The following is a 24,670-nucleotide window of genomic DNA, read 5'->3' as shown; positions in this document are numbered from 1 at the left end:
GACCAGTACTTTGAGATCCCAACACTGAAAATTTAGAATGACTTTACCACGTTCACCAAGAACTCAGAAGCAAAAATATAATTAATTGACTTTCTGGGATAAATATTTTAGCACATTTTATCTTAAAGGTCTTGTTCTCCATTGTAAAATTTGACTTTTAATACCATGGGGGGATGCCTTTAATTAGATTTGAGTTGAAGATGTGCTAAGGCAAGTCTAGTTCTAAACAACTAGTCTCTTCCAAATAGGAGTTGAACTCTTCTTCCAGCATTTTATATTTCCTGTACTACTTAAATTTCTTAGATTCATGCAGTCAAGCCTCGGCAATTATCTCCTTGCCTCTGAAATCACAGAAAAATCTTGTTTCCATTTGTACAATGTTATAGTGTCTGCAATTGGCTTATGGCAGATAGACAGAATTACTTCTTAAAACTTTTTTTCTGGAGAACGTTGTGGAATGTGGATCATGTTAATCCCAGGTTTTGGGATGTATGCTAACATCTGCATTTCCTGTAATAACTGTTTTTAAATGTAATCTCCATTTGAAAAGCTATTTAACATTTGAGTAGCTACCCCATAGGCTCCCAAATAATGCAAAAATGTGTTCTTGTTATCCTTCCTTGGTTCCTACCATCCTCCATTTATACAATAGGTAGTCATTGAATGCCCACTGTGGCATTCAATGTTTAGGCACTGTGTTTAGAATTGGCAATTGAAAATGACAGTCATTTCCCCCAAGAAATTTACTTCCTGTGAACAGATTTTGAGAAGCAGCAGGCAGTTTTCCTGGGGGCAGTGGATGGGCTTCAGGCGGTCTGTGAACCCTTCAATTTATACGTAATATTTTGTGTGTAAGCTCATTGGGGTGGGGTGGGGTGGAGAATGTTCGTAGTTCTTAGGATCTCAAGGGGCTTAGGTTCCAAAAACCTTAGAACCTAGGCTTGTAGAAAGATAATGAGCTTTGGATCCAATTAATTTCTATCCTGGCCCAGCTATGATGAATCTGGTTATCTAGGGAAATTGGAGTTACAATACCTACCAGGAAGGATCAAGATAATATGTATGTAAAGCTCCTAACATAGTATGTAGAACGTATTCAATAGTAATTTAAGATACTACTCTAATGGAGGTGTATTCGAGATTTAAACCATAGAGGTGGGCAGGGGAGACTAATCTGCCTGAATAGATAGATCGATCGTGGACGGTTTCAGCGAAGAGGCCCCATTTGAACTGACTTCTTGAAGGAAGAGTTTGTCAGGTGAACTAGGATCAAAGGCATTTCAGATATAGAAAACAAACAGTACTTACAAAGACAGATAATAAGAACTGGGTTTTAGATGAGAGGAACAAGGTGGCAGTGTATAAAATAAGCAAAGCCTGCGTACCCAAATAATAGGAGGGAGTTCCCTCAGGGAGAACAGCTTACATGCTGAATTTGAGGTGAATATGAAATTGGGCTCTACATTCCTGACTGTTTTGGACTGTTTGTTTTTTTTCAATTTTTGTTGTTGTTGTTGGAGGGATATTGGGGAACAGTGTGTTTTTTCCAGGATCCATCAGCTCCATATCAAGTTGTCCTTCAGTCTAGTTGGGGAGGGCGTATCTCAGCTCCAAGTTCAGTCGCCGTTCTTAATCTTAGTCGCAGGGACACAGCCCACCATCCCATGCGGGAATTGAACTGACAACCTTATTAAGAGCTTAGGCTCTAACCAACTGAGCCATCCACCGACAGCTCAGCAGCAGCTCGTTGTCTTCAATCTAGTTGTGAAGGGTGCAGCTCACTGACTCATGTGGAGATCAAACTGGCAGCCCTGTTGTTCAGGGCTTGTGCTCTAACCAACTGAGCCACCCACCCGCCTCAATGTGAACCATTTTTAATTCTGGGGTGGGAGGAGGAGGGGGATTCATCTCTGCAAGTTTATCATTAGAAGCATCTCTGTTCATATACCTTGAGTAGTCTACTAGTTCGTGTATTTTAATAAATATTGTGGTCCCTTCCAATGGCTTTAAATTCTGCTTTATCAGTGTAGCAACTTCACTGAAGCAAAATTCCCATTTAGAGTCGAGTTTAGCACTAATTTAGTATGTAAAAAGTAAGAATAGGCTCCTTTTCAACTACTAAAGTTGTACAGGCATGGTAAATGGTATTAATCACTTCCGAGTTTGAGTGGGTTATGTATAGAATTATCCTGAGTTTGCTTCATTTCAAAGAAAGTGAGTTATTCTGAGTTTTCTGGTAAATTCAACCCATTTGAACAGCAGTGGGGCTTAGAGGACCCCTTTCCTGTAGGGATTTTCAATAGAGATGGGGAAATAAAGATGAGGGCAAATAACAATGCAAAACTGAATCAAATACCATGGGGCAAAGTGCCATGAGGAGTCTTTTTTTTTTTTTTGCAACTTTTTCTTTGTGGTAAAATGTACATAACAAAATTTACAATTTTAACATTTTTAAGTGTACAGTTCATTGACATTCACATTGTTGTGCAGTGTGGATTCTTAAAGGGGAAAGTTCACATAATTCACTGTTCGGGGAGTCATGGAATGCTTTATAACAGACTTTCAAAATGAGCACAGGATAGGTGAAGTTTGGTGGAGGTACTTTACAAGTAGCGGGTACTGGTACCCTCTGCGCAAACAAATACAGGTGGGAATAATGAAGAGACTTCAGGGAAGAGCAGTTAGCAGCATTAACTAAATAAGAGCTATCAAAAAGAACATTTACAGAAATGATATGTTATGGCTGTTGGTGAATTTATAAATATAGTATTAAGACAATAAACAAATTGGTTAAAATGGTGTGAATTTTTAGAATAAATGCTAAGCCAGCCTTCCACAGGTAAAAGTAGATCTGGTCTTTCTCATTCATGAAATGTTCTAGACAGCAGAATAATGTACATAATAAATGCTATTTGATTAGAGGGGACATATTCTAAAATAATTTAATCCCAGAGATTGCCAGTGTACTCGTACTATGCATTAAGTATTAAGATTTAACACAAGCAGTGTTGTAAGGCTTACAGAAGTCAAGCTGATAGTGAAGTAGTGTCATGCTAATGGCCTCATCCTATTAGAAATTAACTGGTACTTAAGAATTGTCACTTCACAAAGTGATGCAAGAGAATACCATATTGCCTAAGATTTCCTTTTATAATATAAAATGGTGGAATCATAAGATGTTCATTTATTTTAAAATAAACAAGTTCAAAAAAGGTACAATATCCACCATATTTGGGTAAATTGTTTTTTATGAAATAGTTGTCAAATGGAGCTACTATGCCAATGTAGAGACTGGTGAAACATAATTTAGGAGCAAAATCAATCTGAATTAGAGTGCTTTTTCTACCGATTTATATTTAAAGCACAAACATTATAATAAAGATCAGATATGACCTCATAAAAATAAAAAATCTATAATACAAAGGGTAATGCAAAGAAAGCAACAGATTAAGATAAAATATTTTAAACACATTTAACAGTGGAGGATTATTATCTCAAATACATGGGGTGGCCGGTTAGCTCAGTTGGTTAGAGCGTGTGCTCTTAACAGGGTTGCCGGTTCTATTCCCGCATGGGATGATGGGCTGCATCCCCCACAACTAGATTGAAGACGGTGACTGAACTTGGAGCAGAGCTGCGCCCTCCACAACTAGACTGAAGGACAATGACTTGGAGCTGATGGGCCCTGGAAAAAACACTTACCCAATAAAGTTTATTTTAAAAATAATACAAATAAAGTAAAATACATAAGTAACTTATGTATCAATAAAAAGGACACTCTTAATAGAAAAATGAGCATATGCTACCACTGATAATTAACAAAATAAAAATGCAAATTACTGAACACAGGAAGAAAAGTCACCAATATTGGATTATCTCCAATATTCAGAGAAATGCAAATAACCCACATTTAACTTTTAGCGGAGTCTACCAGAGTTCACCAAATTCGGTAAAATTCAAAAATTGATAATCAGCAATTAGGAGTTGATAATAGCAAATGTTGGCCAGGATATAGAAAAACTGGTGTTCTGGATCTATTGATAGATGGTAAATTGGTGACGTCTTATTTGGAAGGCAGTTTGGCCATAATAGAATAGATAATGTGTATATTCTTTGACTCAGCATGTCAACTTCTAGGAATCTTCAAAATATTTGCATATGTGCATAAAATAGTATGTCCAAGTATGTCAGTTGTAGCAGTTTTTATGACACAACATAAAATATCTGTTAATAAGGATACTTAACATGACTGGCTCCTTCAAAGGAGAGGGATCTAGAGAGGATGAGGGTCACTTGTTCATTTTATAATTGTGTACATTAAAGAGTTAACACAGCAAGTCTGAGATGGCTCTCCTTAGGAAGTCCTGTGTGCAAGACTGGCCTTTGGTTAGTGTCTGGGAACTTGGACTTTTGGGAAGGTATCTCTTACTCTGTGAGAAGAGTGGCTCACTGTGCCTTTATTGTACAAATATGGTTTATGTGGAACACCTTTCCCTCTGGAAGTCTGGGATTTTGATTTGCTCTAAACAGAGAGTACCTGTGTTACCAGCTTCAATAAAAATTGGGCACTGAATCTCTAATGAGCTTCCGGTAGATGACATTTCACAGGTGGTGTCACAACTAATTGCTGGAGGAATTTAAGTGGGTCCTGTGTGACACCATTAGAGAGGGCTCTTGAAAGCTTATGCCTAGTTTCCTCTGGACTGTGCCTCATGCACATTTCTTTTAGCTGCCTGTGCTTTGTTGCCCTCAGCTATAATAAACCATAGCTGTGAGTGAGTCTTCCTTGTGAATCATCAAACTTGAGTGGAGTGGTCTTGGGAATCCATGACACAACTTATCAGTATGGTTTGAATGTTTTAGCATCTGCATGTATTGCTTATATAAATTTTCAAATATTAAACTTAATATATCATGTTTAAATTACATTGTGTGTAGGTGTACATAGGCACACACATATGGCTCATCTCTGAGGATACGTTGATGGGCTTTTGATATGTATGTATTATCTGACTCATTTATTCTGCATATTTTTCCCCTGGTGATAAAGACTGAAAGCTTTCCTTGGTGACATCGTAGGTAATACAATTAAAGAGGTGAAGCAAAAGCAAAGCGTCTTCACTTTGTTATTTAGGACAAAGAGATACTACTTTAGATAAATTATTTTAAATTGCACTTTTTTATCAGTTTCATTTGTCAATGTGATGGTAAACCACAAAGATCAAATTTCAAGTAGCATTTGAAGTACATACTCTCCAGTTATACAAACTGTATTATCAGCTTATTGAACTGAATATGTTATAAATGTGATAGTAGGGTGCCAGTTCATTGACTGTATGATGTTCTGAATGGTTATCAGTGCCCAATCCCTAAAAGACTTGCCATTCTTTATCGAATATATGATATGTAGAAGACACTACGGACTATGGGGGTATAAAGAGAAATATGAAAGATTATCTGTCTGGCAGACAGGGAATTATAATTTTGGTAATGGTGGTAGTGATAGGACAAAATGTGTAAACAAATGATGTCTACAAAAGGCAGTATGAAAAATACTTAACCTGACTAGCATGTACTTTGGGAATGTGTGCGACATCAGGGCAGGGATTTTGTCCTGGTCACCGCTTTACCTGTAGCAAAGGTACCTGTGTGTAGGACAGGTTAGTACCTGGCATATAGGACATGTTAGGAAAAAACTGTGTGAGACCAGTCATCCTTAGGAAGGTGATAATAAAACCTTTTTCCTTTTATTGTACATGTCTGAAACCCAGTACAACAGCAAACTGAAAAGTAGATTTTTTGTTTGTTTTGAAAATCTTAACAGTTAATTCATGAGTAGAGTAGAGGTATCCAATGTTATATGAATATTGTGTGGCCTGGTAATCTGAGCTACTTTAATGGCGCTTACCCACAATCAGCTGGTTTCCCTTACTATACTGTGTGGGACATTTAATTTTTATGCAAACAACTACAATGGCTTTATTTTCCTTTTTTTAAAAAAATACATAATTGTGGTAAAATGCGTGTAACACAAAACTTACAATCTTAACCATTTGTAAGTGTCCAGTTTGGTATTGTTAGTACATTCACATTGTTGTGCAGCCAACCTCTACCAACCATCCTTCTACTTTCTGTCTCTATTGCTTTGGCTCCTCTAGATATCTCATTTAAGTGGGATCTTACAGTATGTCCTTTTGTGACTGGCTAATTTCAACTAGCATAGTGTTCTCAAGGGTCATCCATGTTGTAGCAAGTGTCAAAATTTCCTTCCTTTTTAAGGCTGAATAATATTCCATTGTATGTATAAACCACATTTTGTTTTTCCGTTCATCGATGGGCACTTGGGCTGCTTCCACTTCTTGGCTGTTTTGAGTCATGTTGCTATGAACGTGAGCATACACATAACCTGTTTGAGACCCTGCTTTCAGTTCTTTCAGGTATATACCCAGAAGTAGAATTGCTGCATCATATGGTAATGTAAGTTTTTGATTTTTTGAGGAACTGCCATAATATTTTTCATAGTGGCTACATCATTTTATATTTCCACCAACAGTGCACAAGGGTTCCAATTTCTCCACATCCTCAACACTTGTTATTTTGGTTTTTTGATTCTAGCCATTGTAATGGTTGTGAGGTGATATTTTGTTGTTTCAGTTTGATTATCCTGCTAATTAATGATGTTGAACGTTTTTTCATATGCTTGTTGGGCATTTGTATATCTTTGGGCAAGTATCTACTCAAGCCCTTTGCCCAGTTTTTAATTATGTTGTTTATTTGTTGTTGAGTTGTAGGCGTTCTTCATATCAAGGTATTTCTACATATCCATCTTTAGCAGAAAGAAAAGCAACTAGTCCGTTTATAAAAGTTTAACAATCATAATACAAAACTAATTTTCAAAGTAAAATGTTCTCGTCATATAGGACAGTAACTTCATAATTCCAGTGTAATAGTTCTTAGAATCAGCTGAAGGTTCAGTTATTTATCATTTTTCTTTCAAGATTGCTATATAGATTGACTACATTCCGTTTATCTCAGTAAACTTCTGCTGGAGGAAATATAAGTAAATTCTCTTCAATGAGTTTGAGTATGGTTTTGAAAGTTGTCAAAATGTCACATCTGTTATTTTAAGTCGTGGTTTATTTAGATTGATGAATTCTAAAATAATGTTTTTTGAAAGTTTTAGAAACCCACTCAAGATTACATTTGTACATTATTTTGTTATGTATTTCCTCTATATCATAAGTTTGTGTTCTGATTTAAAATATTGGAGAAATCTTGATAATTGTATACTAGTCGGTTCTAGTTTTTATGATTGAGGTTGGCTCTTTGCTTGGGTTTACTTGTAAGAAAGAGGAGCACTGCTTATCACTACAAAGATATTTGAAGACAAAGTCATACCCTTGGTAACTTGGGTTGCACATATCTTTGTGGTCTGGCCTTTTCAAGACCAAGTCTAAAATAATTTCAGAATGAAATATTTTTTGCAAGAAATCTGAGTGTTTGGTATCAAAAATAATCTCCATCTCCCCAGAGAAATATATAAAAACTTTAAGAACACATATTTGCTTTATTACCCAGGTTTGGGTTTAATTCTTCTATTTTTAATCTTTCTTCCTGGTCTTGGGTTAGTTACAGAAGTTATAGAATTTAAACTTTAACCCTAATCTTAGATGGTTTATCAGTTATTCCTTCTCAGCCTCCACCCCCCCACCCTGCATTTTCTATTTATTATCTTCCTCTTTTAAGTACATAGTCTTTCATATTTGTTGTCTAGCCTCGTTAGTATACTTTAACAATGTTAAAGACTGCATACTTTTATCTTTCCTACCCATCACACTTACCTATCCTGTAAAAGTTATGTGTTAAGTTCACTGGCCAAAGTTTCTGATAGACCTAATTATTCATTTGCAATTTACTCATGTTACTTGTATTTAGATCAGGTTCTTCATTTTTGTTATGTTTGGGCCTGTGGTATTAATGTCCTAATGAGAAAGGACCACAGTAAGAACAGAGGCTGAGTAATAATTGGAGATGGATGGATGTACGGGATGGTGCTTTGTTCAGCCTGCTCTGAAGCTGCCAGTAATTGCTATTAACAATATCCCCCAACACCCTACTAAGAAAATTTTATAACAGCTTTGTTGATAAATTTACATTTGTTAAGATTGATTCACATGCCATAAAATTCACCTCTTTAAACTACACGTTTCAGTGGTTTTTAGTATAGTCACAAAATTGGGCATCTATCATCACTGTCTAATTCAGAACATTTTTATCACCTCCAAAAGAAACCCCATACCCATTACCAGTCATACTTCGTTTCCCTCTCTCCCCAACACTCTGGAAACCACTTTCTATCTCTATGGAATTGCCTATTCTGAACATTCCATTTAAAGGAAATCATACATGTGCTTTTTGTGTGTTTGTCTTCTTTCACTTAGCATAATGTTTTCAAAATTCATCTGTTGAGTATTAGTACTTCATTCCATTTTATGCCCAAATGATACTCCATTATTTGAATATACCATATTTTGTTTATTCATTCATGAATTGATGGACATTTGAATTGTTTCCACTTTTTGGCCTTCATGAATAACGCTGTGAATATTTGTGTACTAGTTTTTGTGTAGATAATGTGTTTTCAGTTTTCTTGGGTATACCTACAAGTGGAATTGCAAGGTCATGTGGTAACTATTTTTAGCCTTTTGGAGAATTGCCAAACTGTTTCTGTTAAGAATTTAAAACTTACTTCTACAAACAACCAAGTTTGGAAACCTAACTTGACTTTATCTCTGCTTGATTTCTCCTTTTTGAAAAGTGGTAATGATTGTGTTAATGTAGATCCTCTATTACCCTTAATTTCTTTATATCTGAAAAAAATAAATACCTGACACAAAACAGCATTTTTATGCAATGATAGAAAAATATAGCACAGTATATCCGTTAATAGTAATGCCTTATGTGTGTTACTGGACTTGGGAAGGTGCAAAAATATAGCTTGTAAACTTAGTCTGGTTTGCCAGGTAACTTCCAAGCTTTCAGATATATAACAGTTAAGACTTAAATGTGGTGGTCTCTGTGTAGATTGACAATGGAAGGATTAGGGAGAACATCAATAACAATTTACCCTCCCATTCTAGAATTTGGCCCATGATTTATTTTGTTTAGTGAAATCTAAGTAGACTTGTAATGTACAGTTAACATTTTTTCTGAGTTTTTAATCAGGAACTGTGCTAGTAATGAGCAGTATGATCTTAAGTATCCTACTCAGGTATAGCACCAAATCTTAGGGAAACAAAAAAGGATTAAAATGCTTTTTAAAAGCAAACAAATAAAAATTGGCAGTATTTGAGTGGACAAATAAAGATATTTTGGTATCTGCTAGAGCCAGCTAATTAAAAATTTCCCTTAAATTTCTCATCTGTTCATAAGGAATATAGTTAATAATATTGTAATAATTATGTATGGTGTTAGATGAGTACTAGACTTATCAGGGTGATCACTTTATAAGGTTTATATATGTAATCATCCACTCGTATGTGTACACCTAAAACTAATATAGTATGTCATGTGTAATTGAAAATAAATTAATTTTTTAAAATCCTCATCTGTTAATAAATCGTATATACTCATCTCAGTTTTTACATATTTAAAGGCATGCTCTATGCTGGGTATCATAGGGTACTTTACATACATGATTAATGAACATAAATGCATTTTTTCCTGTCTCTACTCCTTGACATACATTATTTGTAATTTTTATTTTGTTATGCCCACCAAATTTCCCCTTTTCCCTCAGTCAAAGGATTTCTTAAATCTTTTTTATTTTTAATTCAAATGACAATGTAATTAGAGGAAAGAATTAAGTTACCTGTATGACCCTATACTAAAACAACTCTTTCTTTGGCAGTGGGACTAGAAAGTAAGGGCCAGGTTTGAGAGATGTTTACTGAGGTGGACTCACAAGAACTTGAAACTGATTGGATGTGAGAGGAAGCAAGTGGGCAGATAAGAGGGGAAAGTCCAAAACTACTAGGAGGTTTTCAGCCTGAATGGGTAGAGAGGAGCCGGAAAGGACTCATTAGCAGGGTGAGAGAAGAATTAAGACAATTTTTTTTTATGGAATCTGAGAAAGGAGTTAACTACTCATCAGTGTTAAAAATTTTATAGGAATTGAGGCTTTTGAGATTTAGATGCATTTTGGAGATTATTGGTGACTTCATAAAAGTACTTTCAGAATGAAATTTTCAGGGGGTTCAGGAGTTAATGGTTCACCAGGAACTTGTAAATTTCTCTTTAAAAGTTCGGTCTGTTGACCACAGACAGCTTTGTGGTGTCTGGCCTAGCAAGACAATTTATTTCCATGTAGCGGTAAGTATGTATTGAGCTCTCTTTAACTGCAGAGGTGACTCTTCCTGTATATTTGTTTTTACAAAGATGACTATGAATTCTGCATCGATACTATTATTAATTTAGGCGTGTTCTTTATTTTTTAGTTGAGCAGTTAATGTGACTTAATGTGTTAAAACTGGAACTAAGTATTCTCAATTTTGTATGTTTATTATGGAATGAGATTAGCAATGGATTGCTTTGGAATACTTAGAGAGTCTGGGTTTGGCAATGGAGACTACAGGTAAAGGGGACTATAGTGATCGTGTTTTCTTAAATTAAGATAAAACCATATGAAGTGTAGCATAATCAGGAGTTATAGTTTTAATATCCAGATTTTGAGCAATTTACTATAGGGACAATGGGATTTCTGAGCAATTTACTATAAGGACAATGGGATAAAATATTTAAAGTTGGAATTGACCTGGAAACTGTGGAACCAATGGTTTCATGAGTTAAGTGGTTAGACAGATAAAAGATGCTGAAGAGACGGATGAGAGGTGATGGCTTTGTGAGTAGCAATAAATAAAAATAAAATAATCACACCTGGGAACACTTTGCCATTTGCTGTATTAAATACCTTCAATAAAATTAATATATATGACCAAACATTGTTATTGTGCTCTTAATTCAGATGGGGTTCTACTTTATTTCCATAATATAGCTTGGGGTGTAGAAAGAGGAAAAAATTGGATTTCACCGCCTAACTTATTTTGATCATGAGAAAGCACTGTATTTTCTTTTCCAACCACAGAACAGGAGCCTTTCCTTTAAGAAAAGGAAAGCATTTGCTTGTTGTCTAGGCAGTTGAAAAATTGATTGTAAGCTTGTTACAAAACTTTTATATTACCTTTTTTTCCTTTTAGTTTTATGCTTTGCCATATTTATTTTTAGATATAAAGTCTGTTGTACAAAGTTTTATTTAAAAACAAATTCTCGAAGTTAAGGTCTATTGCTACACCCATTCAGGGAGAATTATAAAGCTGTTATGTTGAGAAGATCTCCTTTGCTAGTTGTTGATGGAACTAGGAATTGAACCCCAGCTTCTCTGACTCAAAGCAGTCCGGTTATGAATTAGTAATGAAGTGTAATAGGGGAGAGAAAATAATTTTTTAGATATACTGGTCAATTTTGATTTGCATCCAGTTTCTCTGAACTGAACATGACCACCTGAGAAGACCTAAACAGTTTGTTGACTCACTACTATTCGTCACGGTTATGCTGGTACCAGCTGATATTAATAAACAAAGAAGATAGGATCTGCATCTTCGGGGAATTCATGTCTATCAGGGTTGGTTATGTACATGTATGAATAATTATTGGACATTGGGATCTGTTGTAGATTAGAGCTATATATAAAGAGCTGTGGCTAGAGATGAGGAAGCAATTTTAGAGGAAGTGGAAGATGGGAGCGGATGCCCATAGTAGTCTCAGGAAAGGTTTCAGCAAGATGATTTCTGTGTTGAGCTAGAAAAAAGCAAGGAGTTTGCGTGGCAGACTACTAAGCAAATAACTGAAGCATTGAAATCGATATAAACAAAGAATAAAATCATTTTCTTGTTCAAAGAACCATAAGATTGGAGTCCTGTTTTCTTCATATCATGTCCTTTTAACATTAGCCCTGACTTAGCTTCAAATGAGAACTCATAGCTATGCATTTCTGAAAAAGAATGGCAGACAGCTTAGTCTGTCTTGCGACAGCAGGTAAAGCTTGAGCAAAGATAAGAAGATGAATTTTGAAAGGCAGAGTTGCATATTTTGCAGTTAAACGTAGATGTTGGCATTTGTATAGTTGAATGACCCTTTCATTGTTTTAGTTGCTTGTATAACATTATTAGAGGCATGCATATTTTTATATAAATATGTTTGTAAAGATTTAAGAACACTCAGATAGTATGTTTGTTGGTGGAAATTATACTCTGATTTTACTACTTGTTGCAGTTACTTTGTATTGGGATTTTTTTTTTAATTTTATTTTAGCATAATAATTGTGCAACTTGTATGGTAGGGTTAACTTAATAGTGTTAGATTGAGTGGCTTTTGTGACTAAGACAATTAAATGTTTCGGGTATAAAACCAAATGAATTTGTTCATTTAAACTTATTCTTGAGTGCCAACTATGTGCCAAACCCTCTATCTTATAAAATTTCAGATAAGTTCTTCAGTAATTGCCTTAGAAAATTTTTAGAGCAATGGCAAAAGCAGTACTGTTTTTTGGGTTAGGTATTTTTGTATTTTGCTACAATGTAACTTAAGCTTAAAGCAATTCCATTTTTATTCCACTTCAAGGTACAGTTTTAAGATTTGTATATTGTATGCATATGTACTAAAAGTACTGCCTTATGAAACTCATACTGTTTTTTAAGTGTTACAACATTGAGGAATTTGGGGCAGTATTGTGTGGACTAGTAATAGCATGAGAAGTCTTAAGCTCCAATATTCAATTTATTTATATTCGTCTTATTCCAAAAAGAATTTGAGTTAGCTTAATTTCCAGGGAGAGCCATTGTTCACAGTCTTAGCTGTAGAGGGCACAGCTCACTGGCCCATGTGGGAATCGAACCACGCCATCACGGCGTTAGGAGCATGGCGCTCCAACCACCTGAGCCACCAGGCCGTCCCCAGTGGTAAGTAATTCTATGTGACTGAAGCATCACACTGTAAGAGAGTGTTATATAAAAAAGCAGCTAGGAAATTGGGCAGGCAGCATTCAAAATGTTTTATAATCAAACTAAGGAATTGGTAGGTAGTTTATTTTGAGGTGATAGACCCATTGGAGGATTTTTGAGTGTGGAACTAGAAATGATCAGACTTGTCTTCTAGAATAGAAACTCTGAAATAAGAGTGAAATTATTTGAAGAGTTTATTATGTGGCCTTTTCAAGACTTTTAAAGGTAGAACTAATTGAAAATGTCTTTATTAAAGGCTTGTTTGGTTTTTTTGTTTGCTTAATTTAAAAACCCACACATGATAAAGGGTGTGGTGAGTATAAGGTTATGTAAATATACCATTTAAATATATTTTTGCCCAGTTAGGACAGTAAATGATTCAAAGTACTTTTGTCTTTACTTGAGTATCATATTGAATAATTATGCATACTTTAATAAAGAATTATTATTGCTTGCGCATCGTTCAGTGCTAGTCTCATAGTCTGTCGCATAAGCACTAAGCTTATGAATAAGATTCCTTAGTATATTATGGCGTGTTTCATAATTTATTTTCTAGTAACAACTTCACTAGAGACCATGGACATAGTGGTTAGGAAGTTAAAATGAAATTAAATGTGTAGATACTTTCCATTTCATACAGTTAAATGAACTTTGGTGCTACCTCTACTTCAGGCCCCATTTGGACATTAATTTTGATGTGGTATTAGAAAAACAAAACCTTTTTTTGTTTAGGCCAGCATTAAAATTGTATTCTAAGGTTAACTTATTTAACATACAAGTATTTAATATGCTCCAGGGCATTATAAATATTAATCTGATAGTAACGTTATACTCAGAGTTTAGAGATTAGTAAGGGAAGATGTATTCTCTTTATGTATTTATCATAAATAGAAGGAAATGGTGTTTTAAGAGTAAGTATAAAGTCTAAAAACAATTCAGAAGGGACAGATTATTTTTGCATGAGGGAGATAAGAAGCTCTGAAGGATCTAGGACTTAAAAGATGGATAACATTTGGAGGTATGTGAAGAAGCAAAGAAAAAAAAGCATACACAAAAACACAGAAAATTTTAAAGTAAAATCTTGAAAGCACCTTTTCATAGTCTGTGTTTTACCAATTATATACTGTTGTCAAGTGCTACCAGATCCCTACAGTGTTGTATTATACCGATGTTTTAAGAAATGGGAGAGTGTTGGTTTTCCTATTTACTATACCTTCCAGTTTATCCAGAGTCTAATCTCTAAACCTTTTAGTTCTTTTATTTAAGATGGTTTTGTTTATAGCTGGTGCATTTATTGCTCTCACTTGCTACTGATCTCCTCCCCTGTCCTTTTTTTCTGTTTTTTTGAGTGGGGAGTACTTGATAATTACATTTTCCCTTCTTCATCCCTAATTTGTCCACCACCTCCAAAGAAAAATTTCTAATCATTTTTTCAAAATTATTTGATGCTGTCAATCTGTATGTAAAATACAGAGGAACCTAAGAATTGTTGACAATCAACTTCTAGTCTTCCATGCAATTGATTACTCCTTCTTTTGAACCTATACTGTATACTAGTATTAGGTTGGTGCAAAAGTAACTGCGGTTTTTGCAATTATTTTTAACCTTTTAAACCGCAATTACTTTTGTACCAACCTAATAGTTTTGAAAGTGTGTTTTTCAGACAGCAGCAACAGTATCACCTGGGAACTTATTTAAAAATACAAATTCTCAGGCTGTATCCCAGACCTACTGAATCAGAAACTCTGAAGGTGGGCCCTGCAATCTGTGTTAAGAAGCCCTTCAGGCAAACACATTGGCCCAGAATTTGTGAGTCCCTTTGATGTCTGATGTAGGAAAGGTTTTAAAGAAAGAAAGAAATCTGTAGTAGCAAATAACATTTTTAAAAACATTTCGGTGATTTACTCAGTAATAATAGCTAACATTTACCGAGCCCATTTTTTGTGCTAGGGTGTTTGCTGACTGTAGGTATTATATTACAGAAAGTGAGACACAGATTAAATATGTTCAGTGTTGTACAGCCAGAAAGTGACAAATCTAATTAATTCGAGCAGGTAACTAGTATAAAGGTGACTTTTTGTTGCTGGAAACTACGTCCCTACTTGAGGATTTTTTTTTTTAATTTTGAAAAAAAGCGTACAAAGTTTTTGTTTAATGGACTACGTTTGTTTTATTTACACTACATCAGAGGTTAGTATTTGATGGGTATCAAGATTTCTAAATACACTATTTATGTAGACTTATTTTAATAGAACATTCTTCATTGAAAACTTGAATGTAGCATTCTATTCTGTGCTAGGCTTTAAGAAAACTGGATATATAAAAATTCATACTCAAATTAGATACTTATACGTACACAAAAGTGTTCTTAAGATTCATTATATGAGAAATGAAAAGTCATTTCACATAAAAATTTTCTTTTGCACATTTCTCAATTAACATAATTTGTCACTTGGAAAAAAATGCTTGGAGTGATTGCAGCAGGTATTCCATGAGTGCATTCACATTTTATAATTAAATTATTTATTCTTCCCTTTCTTTGTAGTAATATATGCATATGTTTTTTTAGTGACAGTTATCTAATTTACATTACTTTTTCTCCTGTGTTTCTGCAACTGTTTAAATTGATATCCTTCTATAAGTTACATTCACATACAATATTTTGTAATGTGTTAAGATAATAAAATATCTGAAAATGAAACTCTGAGCAGAGAAAATACAAAAATTCTGATTAAATATGTGATATGTATACAAGTGCGTATCAAAGTAACTGGGAGGATCTTTGTTAATAGGGAGTAATTAAATCATGAACCATTTTTACTACCCTTTACTGTTTTTAACATTTAATTTTTTGAATAGGATATACATTCATACCGTGTTTCCCCGAAAGTAAGATCTACCCGGACCATCAGCTCTAATGCATCTTTTGGATCAAAAATTAATACAAGACCCAGTCTTATTGTAACATCATGTAAGACCGGGTATAATATAATACCGGGTCTTATATTAATTTTTGCTCCCAAAGACTCATTAGAGCTGATGGTCCGGATAGGTCTTATATTCAGGGAAACACGGTATAATTCAAAGTATGAGAAGACGTTTGGTAATGTTTCCTTCCTGTCCGTATCTTACAGCTACCCATTTCTCTTCCCCACAGACAACCTTTGTTACTAGTTTCTTTTCAGAGATGTTTTATGCATATGTACAAGCAAATACAAATATATTTTTATTCTTTTTATTACTAATAGTAGTATATTATATACACTATTGTGTTCCCTGCTTTTTTTACACTTAATACATGTTTTTGAGATATTTCCATATCACTATAAAAAGCTTCCTCATTGGCTTTGAACTATATCATATTTTATTGTATGAATAAACAAGTCTATTTAGATAGTAATATACTTTTTTGATTGTTTGCAGTCTTTTGTTCTTTATAAACAATACTGCAATAAGTAACTTTTTGTGCATACATCATTTCATGTGTGTAATTTATCTAGAGGACAGATTTGTGGAATTACAATTCCTGAGTTAAGGGATTGTGTTTATTTTTAATTGCCAGATTACCCTCCTTAGGGGTTATGCTAAAATGTTCTTTCTACCAGCATTTAATGAAGTTCAGGTTTTCCCATACCCTCACCAACAGCCCATTTACTTTTTTTTTGTAATTAAAGTTTATTGGGGTGACAGTTGTTAGTAAAGTTACATAGATTTCAGGTGTACAATTCTGTAATACATCATCTATATATCACATTGTGCTCACAACCCAGAGTCATTTCTCTTTCCATAACCATATAGTTGAGCCCATTTACTTTTAAATACGTTTTCCTTCTAATACACTTTGAGAACTCGGTTACTACAGGAAATAGCATCATAAATGTGGTGAATTTTACTGTGGCATTGTGCCAATGCATAACAAGATTATAGTAAGTCTTTTCATCTTAGGAAAAAAAGTGTGTATTCCTGTTTTAGGTCTCCTGTTTTAAGATTGTGATGATAAAATTTACTAGTTTTTTCAAAGAAAACCAAAAAGCTCACCATTCTATATGTAAGTGTCTATTTGTAAGATTATTTCAAGTGTTGTGTGTTAAAGTATATCACAATAAGAATAAGTTAAGACTATTGAATTAAAGTTCTATCTGTGATTTTTAAAAATATAGACATAATATCTTAGTTGCTTAAACATCAGTATCTAAAGTATATCTTCTTTTGGAAGATACACTCCACTTTAAAATAAAATGGTGAAAAAGTTCCATGTTGCCAGACTTCTTTTTCATTTCGTTTGTATTTGATTTGTTGAATTGTAAAATCATAATGCCTTCAATATGTCTTTAAGCCTGGAAGAAAGTAAGCTACTTTGAAATTAAATTTCAGTAGTGTAGTTAAGCAGTGAATTTAAACAATTCACAATGCTGACTTTCAGTGCTTCTGAAAGCAGGAAGTGTATTACTGACATGCAGAAATATTCCAGTCCAAGGAACATCCTTACTGCCATATGTGGTAAGAATTTGTCACTAACTCATAAACCACTTCTGTGATGCAGTGAATAAGCAGAATTGGCCTTTGTTGGACATTTCCAATTCAGTATGTGAAAGAACTTTGTTTTGCAGTGTCTTATAAGTAATTATTAGCTTATGCTTTAGAAGGAACCTGACACATCATGGGTACTCAAGGTTTAAGAGCAAGAATAAAGAAAATTGTCCATGATCTTTTAGCATGATTTTAAAACTTGGTTTTTAGGACCCTTAGTTAAAACACAAAAATTACTTGAGTAAGTTAAGGACGGAGTTAAATATTCTGTCTCAGCTTACTAATGATTTCTCTAAATAAAATTTATTGTAGTTTCCTCTTTCACTGCTATTTGGAATATTAATCTTATGTTTGCACTTATGCTAACAAACAAATCATCCTTGGGGTTATTAAGGGGTAGGGAGATATTGTGTGAGCTTAGAAAGGAGGAAAATGAGTTATGAGGAATTGAGGTTAAGAAAATTTAATGAAGGGCTACTTGTAAATCATTAAAATTTTGAAATGTTAATGTTTTTGTAAACTTTAATTTTCTGTTTCTTTTTGTATTTTAAGCGATTAAGAAGATTGTCTACCAAATATAGAACAGAAAAGATTTATCCCACAGCCACTGGAGAAAAGGAAGAAAATGTTAAAAAGAACAGATATAAGGACATACTGCCATGTAAGTTTGAAATGCCCCTAATGGAAATGGAAATACTAATCAGTAGTAGTTAACATCTTTTTCAAGGCATACTACAAGATAATAATTTGGAATTGTGCTTTTTGTTTTTCCTTCTGATAGTTTTTGTGTTTTTTATTGTTTAATTTTTCTGTAAGCATCACAATTACTCTGATACTAACTATTAAATACCAAAAAGTCCAAGTAAGAATATCTTTGTGGATTCCTTGTTCAAAAAGTTATTACAGTAAAATAACATAGACAGATAATTCAATAAATATTATTGAATAAATTTTGTAAAATGCTAAAAACTGTCTATTCACAATAAGAACCATAAGATGATTCATGCCTACATGTCTGTTCTCAACAGTCTAAATATCTATCTCTGAGAGTATGAGTTACGCTGATAGCATTATATTCTAATAATAATGTAATTATATTCTTAAACAGCATAGTTTTCTAGCAAAATGTCTTAACTCTAAAATCATGCGTACCTAAGTGTGTCCCAATTTTATAAAATAAAAACTTGGCATCATAACTGCTGTCTCTGAAAGCTGCAGGTACTCTTTCTTTCACTTCAAAGTATCTTGAAATATCTACATTCCATGACACCATTCCCTTAATTCTCATTCATTCTTAAAGCTTGTTCTCTGTAAAATATCCTTGATAAAGTCCGCAGTGACTTTTTAATTAATTGCCAGATTTGGTAGTCTTTTTATTTCTGGTCTTATTCTTTTTTGTTAACTATTCTGATGCCATTGACCAGTCTCTGTTTCTGAAATTTTCTTCCATGATATCCCTCTCTCAGATCACCTCTTACCTCCTTCCCTCTCTTTCTCACTGTCCTCTTTGCATCAACTTAATCCTTCATCTTTCTGTTGTTGTTCAACTTTATTTTCAGCTGTGGGATCTGTGGGTGGTTGGTTTTAGCAGAATTACTAATGGCAATAGAGCATAATGGTGAAAAGTTCCGAGTCTGGAAGTTCCAATTTTGGTTCTACAACTTGTTATCTATATGACTTTGGACTCATCTTTTCTGTACCGTGATTTCCTCATCTGTAAAATGGAGATTAAAATAACACTTTCTAGGATTACTTTGGGCATTAGATAAGTTAATACATGTAAAATGCTTAGAATTGTACCTGGTATGTAATAACCACTCTAAGTTTTTGGAAGATACACTCCACTTTCCTTCCAGTCCACTTCAGAATAGTGAATGGTATGAGTTTTTTGGGCGGGCAGTGTTTGTTAAGTAAGGTCATCTTGAGGTACTCTTACTGTGCTCTGGAATTAATGCAGGTATTCTTAAAGAGACCGTTTCTCCACCTATTTTTACCATCTGGGGAAATGAATCTTAAATAGCTCCAGGGTTCTGTTTTCATATGTTGTGTTTCATTCATTCATTTTACAAAATACTTTGATCATGTGCCATGTTCTGGGGAAACAGAGCAAAGTGGCAGAAAACCTTGCCCTTTGAGAGCTTATATAATCAAAGTGCCTGACAATGAATTCAAATAACATATATGGTCTGCAATATGGTGATTAGTGCTATATTGAAAATAATATAGTAGGAATGAGGTATATAGACAAAGCTGAGAATAGAAGGGGGAAGAAGCTTTATAATTTTAAATAGAGATAAAGGGGGAAGATCAGTGGTGTGCTTTTAAACTGGCCCTCAGAAAAATAAAAGCCTTGATTTTGCATTGTTTGCCAATTTCTGTAGTAAATAGATCATTTGCCATAATCATCACAACAAAACTCTGAGGTAGGTACTATTATATGCCACTTCTCAGATGAGAAACGAAGACAGAGAGAGGTTAAATAGCTTGTCATACAGCTAATAGAGTAGATGAGAATTTAAACCCTGGCAGTTTAGATCCAGAACATTGGTTCTCAACTAGGGTGATTTTTCTCCGGACGGGACATTTAGCACCATCTGAAGATATTTTGGTTGTCACAACTGTGACATGGAGTGGGCAGGCGCTGCTGACATCTGGAGGGTAGATGCCGGGATGCTCTTGCAGCTTACAATACAGAGGCTACAGTCTTACCACAGTAAAGAATTATCCAAGGCCAAAATGTCAGGAGTGCTGAGGTTGAGAAACCTTGTCCTAGACAGAGCCTGAGCTCTTCATCACTGTGCTGTAGTTAAGAGTGGCGTGCCTTTTTTTTCTTTAAATTACATAAAGTTTGACATGTCAGTTTCCAAAGAATTTCTAGTCACTTTAACTTAGAAAATGATGTTCAAAGTAATTGTACTTAGAGATGCATGTTTACTTCCTGTCAGAAGAATGATGTTAAGTCATCGATTTCCTTTGCATGTTTAGCATATCCAGTGCTTTTAGATACAATATTTTTTAAACAGCTTTATTGATGTAATTTACATGGCATAAAATTTACCCATTTAAAGTGTACAATTCAGTGATTTTTAGTAAATTAGAGTTGTGCAACCATCAACACAGTACAATTTAGAACATGTCCATTACCCCAAAAAGATCATCCCTGCCAGTTTGCAGTCTTCAGCCCCAGGTAACCACTACTCTGCTTTATGTCTATATAGATTTTCTGGAAATTTCATATAAACGTAATCATACAATGTATAGTCTTTTGTGTCTGGCTTTTTTCACTTAGGGTGTTTTTTGATTGATCCATGTTGTAGCATCTATCAGTAGCTCATTCCTTTCTATTGTTCAGTAATATTCCATTGTATGGTTATTTTACATTTTCTTTACTAGTTGGCGTGCATTCTGAATAATGCTGTTATAAACATTTCCATGGGCGCCCAGATGGCTCAGTTGCTTAGTGCGTGAGCTCTTAACAACAGGGTGGCCAGTTCAGTTCCCACATGGGCCAGTGAGCTGCGCCCTCCACAACTGGATGGAAGACAACAAACTACCGCTGAGCTTCCAGCGGGGCGGCTGGATGGCTCAGTGGGTTAGAGCACAGGCTCTCTACAACAAGGTTGCCATTTCAATTCCCTCATGGTATGATGGGCTGCGCCTCCTACAACTAAAGATTGAAAACGGTGACTGGATTTGTAGCTGAGCTGCGCCCTCCACAACTAGACTGAAGGACAACGACTTGGAGCTGATGGGCCCTGGAGAAACACACTGTTTGAATATTCCCCAGTAAAATTAATCAAACAAACAAACAAAAACATTTCTATACAATTTTTTGTGTGATCATAGGGTTTATTTTTCTTTGATAGATACTCAGGAATGGAATGTCTGGGTCTATGGAAGCTTATGTTTAACTTTTTTTTTTTAATAATTTTTTATTAGAGAAATACGTGTTTTTTTTTTTTAATTGGAGAACATTTTTGAAATTGGAAACTGCTAAACTGTTTTTCAGAGTAGTTGTGTACCATTATACTTTCTCCCTAACAATATATGAGCGTTTCAGTTTCTCTACATCGCTGCCAACACTTGTTACTGTCTTTTGGATTATAGTTACCCTAGAGGATTTGTAGAGGTATCTCATTGTGGTTCTAATTTGCGTTTCCCTAATGACTAATGATGTTGAGCATCTTTTCATGTTCTGTTAACCGCTTATATATCTTTTTTTTTGGCGAAAAGTGTCTTGAAAGCATTTGTACTTTAAATTTTGATAATATTTTTTGTCCTATTGCGTTATAAAAGGTTTTTATATATAAGAATTTGTATTATAAATTTATATACTTAGAATTTATATATGTAGATACTCATATAAGTCTTTTTTCAGATATATGATTTATAAAATTTGTTTCCCAGTTTATCACTTGTCTTTTCATTTTCTTGATGGTGTCTTTTAAAGTGTGCAAGCTTTTAATTTTGATGAAGTCTGATCAGTTTTCTGGATCATGCTTTTGATGTTCTTATCCAAGAACTCTTTGCCTAAGCCAATATCACAAAGATTTTTCTCCTGTGTTTTCTCATTTTTCTTCTAGAAGTATTTTAATTTTAGCTCTTTTACATTTAAGTCTGTAATTAATTTTGAGTTAATTTCTTAATATAGTGTGAGGTTAGGGTCTAAAGTAATCTTTGTGTATATGGGATTATTCCAGCACCATTTGTTGAAAAGACTGTCCTTTTCCATTGAATTGCCTTGTTATCTTTATTGGAAGTCATTTGACCCATATACTTAATTCTATACTATTGACCTAGTGTTAAGCCAATATCACACTCTCTTGATTACTGTAGTTTTATAGTAAGTTTTAAAAGTAAGAAGTATAAGTCTTCAACTGTGTTCTTATTTTTTTAAATTGGTTTAGTTCTTTTGGGTCCTTTGCATCTCCATATAAATTGTAGGATCTGCTTGTCAAAATCTGCAAAAATTCTACTGGGATTTTTGCATTAATTTCTAGATCATTTTGATGAGAATTCTCATCTTAAACCATATTGACTTCTAATCTATGAGCATGGACTGTCTTTTCATTTATTTAGATTTTCTTTTAATTTCTCTCAACAGTGTTTTTTGGTTTTCAGTATACAAGTCTTGTATTTATTTTTGTAATTCTTTAAGCTGTTGTAAATGGAATTTAATTTTTCAAATTCTTTTTTACTAGTACAGGTGACCCTTGAACAAAACAGGTTTGAATTGCACAGGGCCACTTATATGCAAACTTTTTTCAATAAATATCTGTACTGTTTTTTTATCTGAGGTTGAGATCAACGGATGCAGGGTAAGCTGACTATGCATTGATCTGTGCCATGTTATATAGAGGATTTGAGCATCTGTAGATTTTGGTGCTCGCAATAGGAGTCCTGGAATCAATCTCCCACAGATACTGAGGGACAACGTAAGTTTTGGGGGAGTCAAAAGTTATCAACAGATTTCCGACTTTGTTGGGGGGTCAGTGCCCCTAACCCCCACATTGTTCAAGGGTCATCTATATATAGAAATACATTTTATATTTGTATGTTGATTTTTTTTCCCTTTTAATCCAGTGATTCATTTATTTAGTAGTTTTTTGGATCCTTTAGAATTTTTTACATATAGAATCATGTCATCTGCAAATAATGACTATTTTATACTTTTCAATATGAGTCTCTTTTTCCTTAATACACTGATCAGAACTTGTAGTATTATATAACGTTGACTTGAAGTGGCAAGAGCAGACATCCTTGCTTTTGATCAATTAAATGTAGTTTCATCACTTCAGCGATCAATTAGGTTTTTCTGGAGCTATCTTGGATATTTGGTTTATTTTGTAGTAGAACACTGAGACCAGTACCAGAATTAAGAAATTTCTAGGTACTCTTGTGTCAAGGCTGGCCTGTGCTTTATGTGTTGAGAGGGCTAAAACTGAGCTGGCTAACCTTTAGGAGTGATGAATCAGGGTACTCTGCCTATCTAATGTGAATTATGGAGATAATTTTATTTCTTAGTCCTAGGATTTAGTCAATAGGCAGTTTCTGTTTCCTGGAGGTAACAATTTTATGTATGTTCTTTTTGTTGCTGTAGGTGTTGATATTTGTTCAAAAAGAAAGCAAGTTGCTACTTGAAAGAGCCTCTTATGTAGCCAGTATTGGTTTTTATCTATTTGGAGTTGGGTTCTTGAGAGATTGTAGAGACAATCAGCAAAATCATGGAGATTCGAAATGATTGTATTTTTTTGTTATGCTTTATATTATTTCTACTCATTTTTATGCTTAACAGGAGCACCAATGAAAAATGTTAAAGTACATGTGATAATGTGTTACATAAGCAGCATAATACTGATTTTTAAATTCTCAATAATACCATGTTTCCCCGAAAATAAGACTGGGTCTTAATAATTTTTGCTCCATTAGGACTTATTTTCAGGGGATGTCTTATTTTTTTCATGTACAATAATCTACATTTATTCAGTTACAGTCATGTCATAATCTTCTGGAACATCGTCATAACGTGCTAAATGCGTCCGTCTGGCTGAAATCTTAACTGGGGCTTATTTTTGGGGAAACACGGTATACTGTGATTGTTAAGTATAAAGTAGTGACTTTATACTTAATTTGCCTGTGCTTTAAAGTTTAAACAAAAGCCATTTCTGTGCCCCATGTTGAACTTATTGAATTAAACTTATTGTAGAATACGGAACTCAAAGATCTTGTGTTTTAGTTCGCTTTCCCAAGCCCCCAGCTGATACATGATTTGAGGTAGATAAAATAAGACTGGCAAAATGTTAGTAATTATTGAAGCTGGGTAATAGATATATGGGGATTCGTTATACTATTATATTTTTCTATTTGCATAAAATTTTCCATCATAGAACATTTTAAAAATTCCCAGCTTGCATGTAGTGGCTTCTGTCTTTACTATCATTTGGGAACCACTGTTCTCATTTGAACTCACAATCCCCGGAAACATTTGTTGAGGATTTCATATTAAACCAACTATTGTACAAAAGTCTGTGCCTTTGAGATACTTTGAATAGAGGCTAATATGCCATCTGAATAGGTGTAAT

General features: G+C 34.2%; 1 protein-coding gene across 3 annotated transcripts in view; it reads left to right on the top strand.

Moving 5' to 3' along the window:
• The window catches only part of PTPN12 (protein tyrosine phosphatase non-receptor type 12), a 74,873-nt gene that overhangs the window by 9,782 nt on the left and 40,421 nt on the right, over positions 1 to 24,670 (top strand). For all 3 annotated transcript variants that reach the window (XR_013995329.1, XM_081079547.1, XM_081079548.1), the window contains exon 2: positions 18,141 to 18,249. Coding sequence is in view for 1 of the 3 variants with exons in the window: in XM_081079547.1 (XP_080935673.1) it covers positions 18,141 to 18,249 (109 nt within the window). In the remaining 2 variants the exon portion in view is untranslated. The remainder of the gene's footprint in view (positions 1 to 18,140; positions 18,250 to 24,670) is intronic.

Source organism: Rhinolophus hipposideros (genome assembly GCF_964194185.1).
Source record: "Rhinolophus hipposideros genome assembly, chromosome: 18".
NCBI classification, from domain to species: Eukaryota; Metazoa; Chordata; class Mammalia; order Chiroptera; family Rhinolophidae; genus Rhinolophus; species Rhinolophus hipposideros.
Note: the sequence above shows the minus strand (reverse complement) of the source record. Positions and strands in the feature narration are given on the sequence as shown.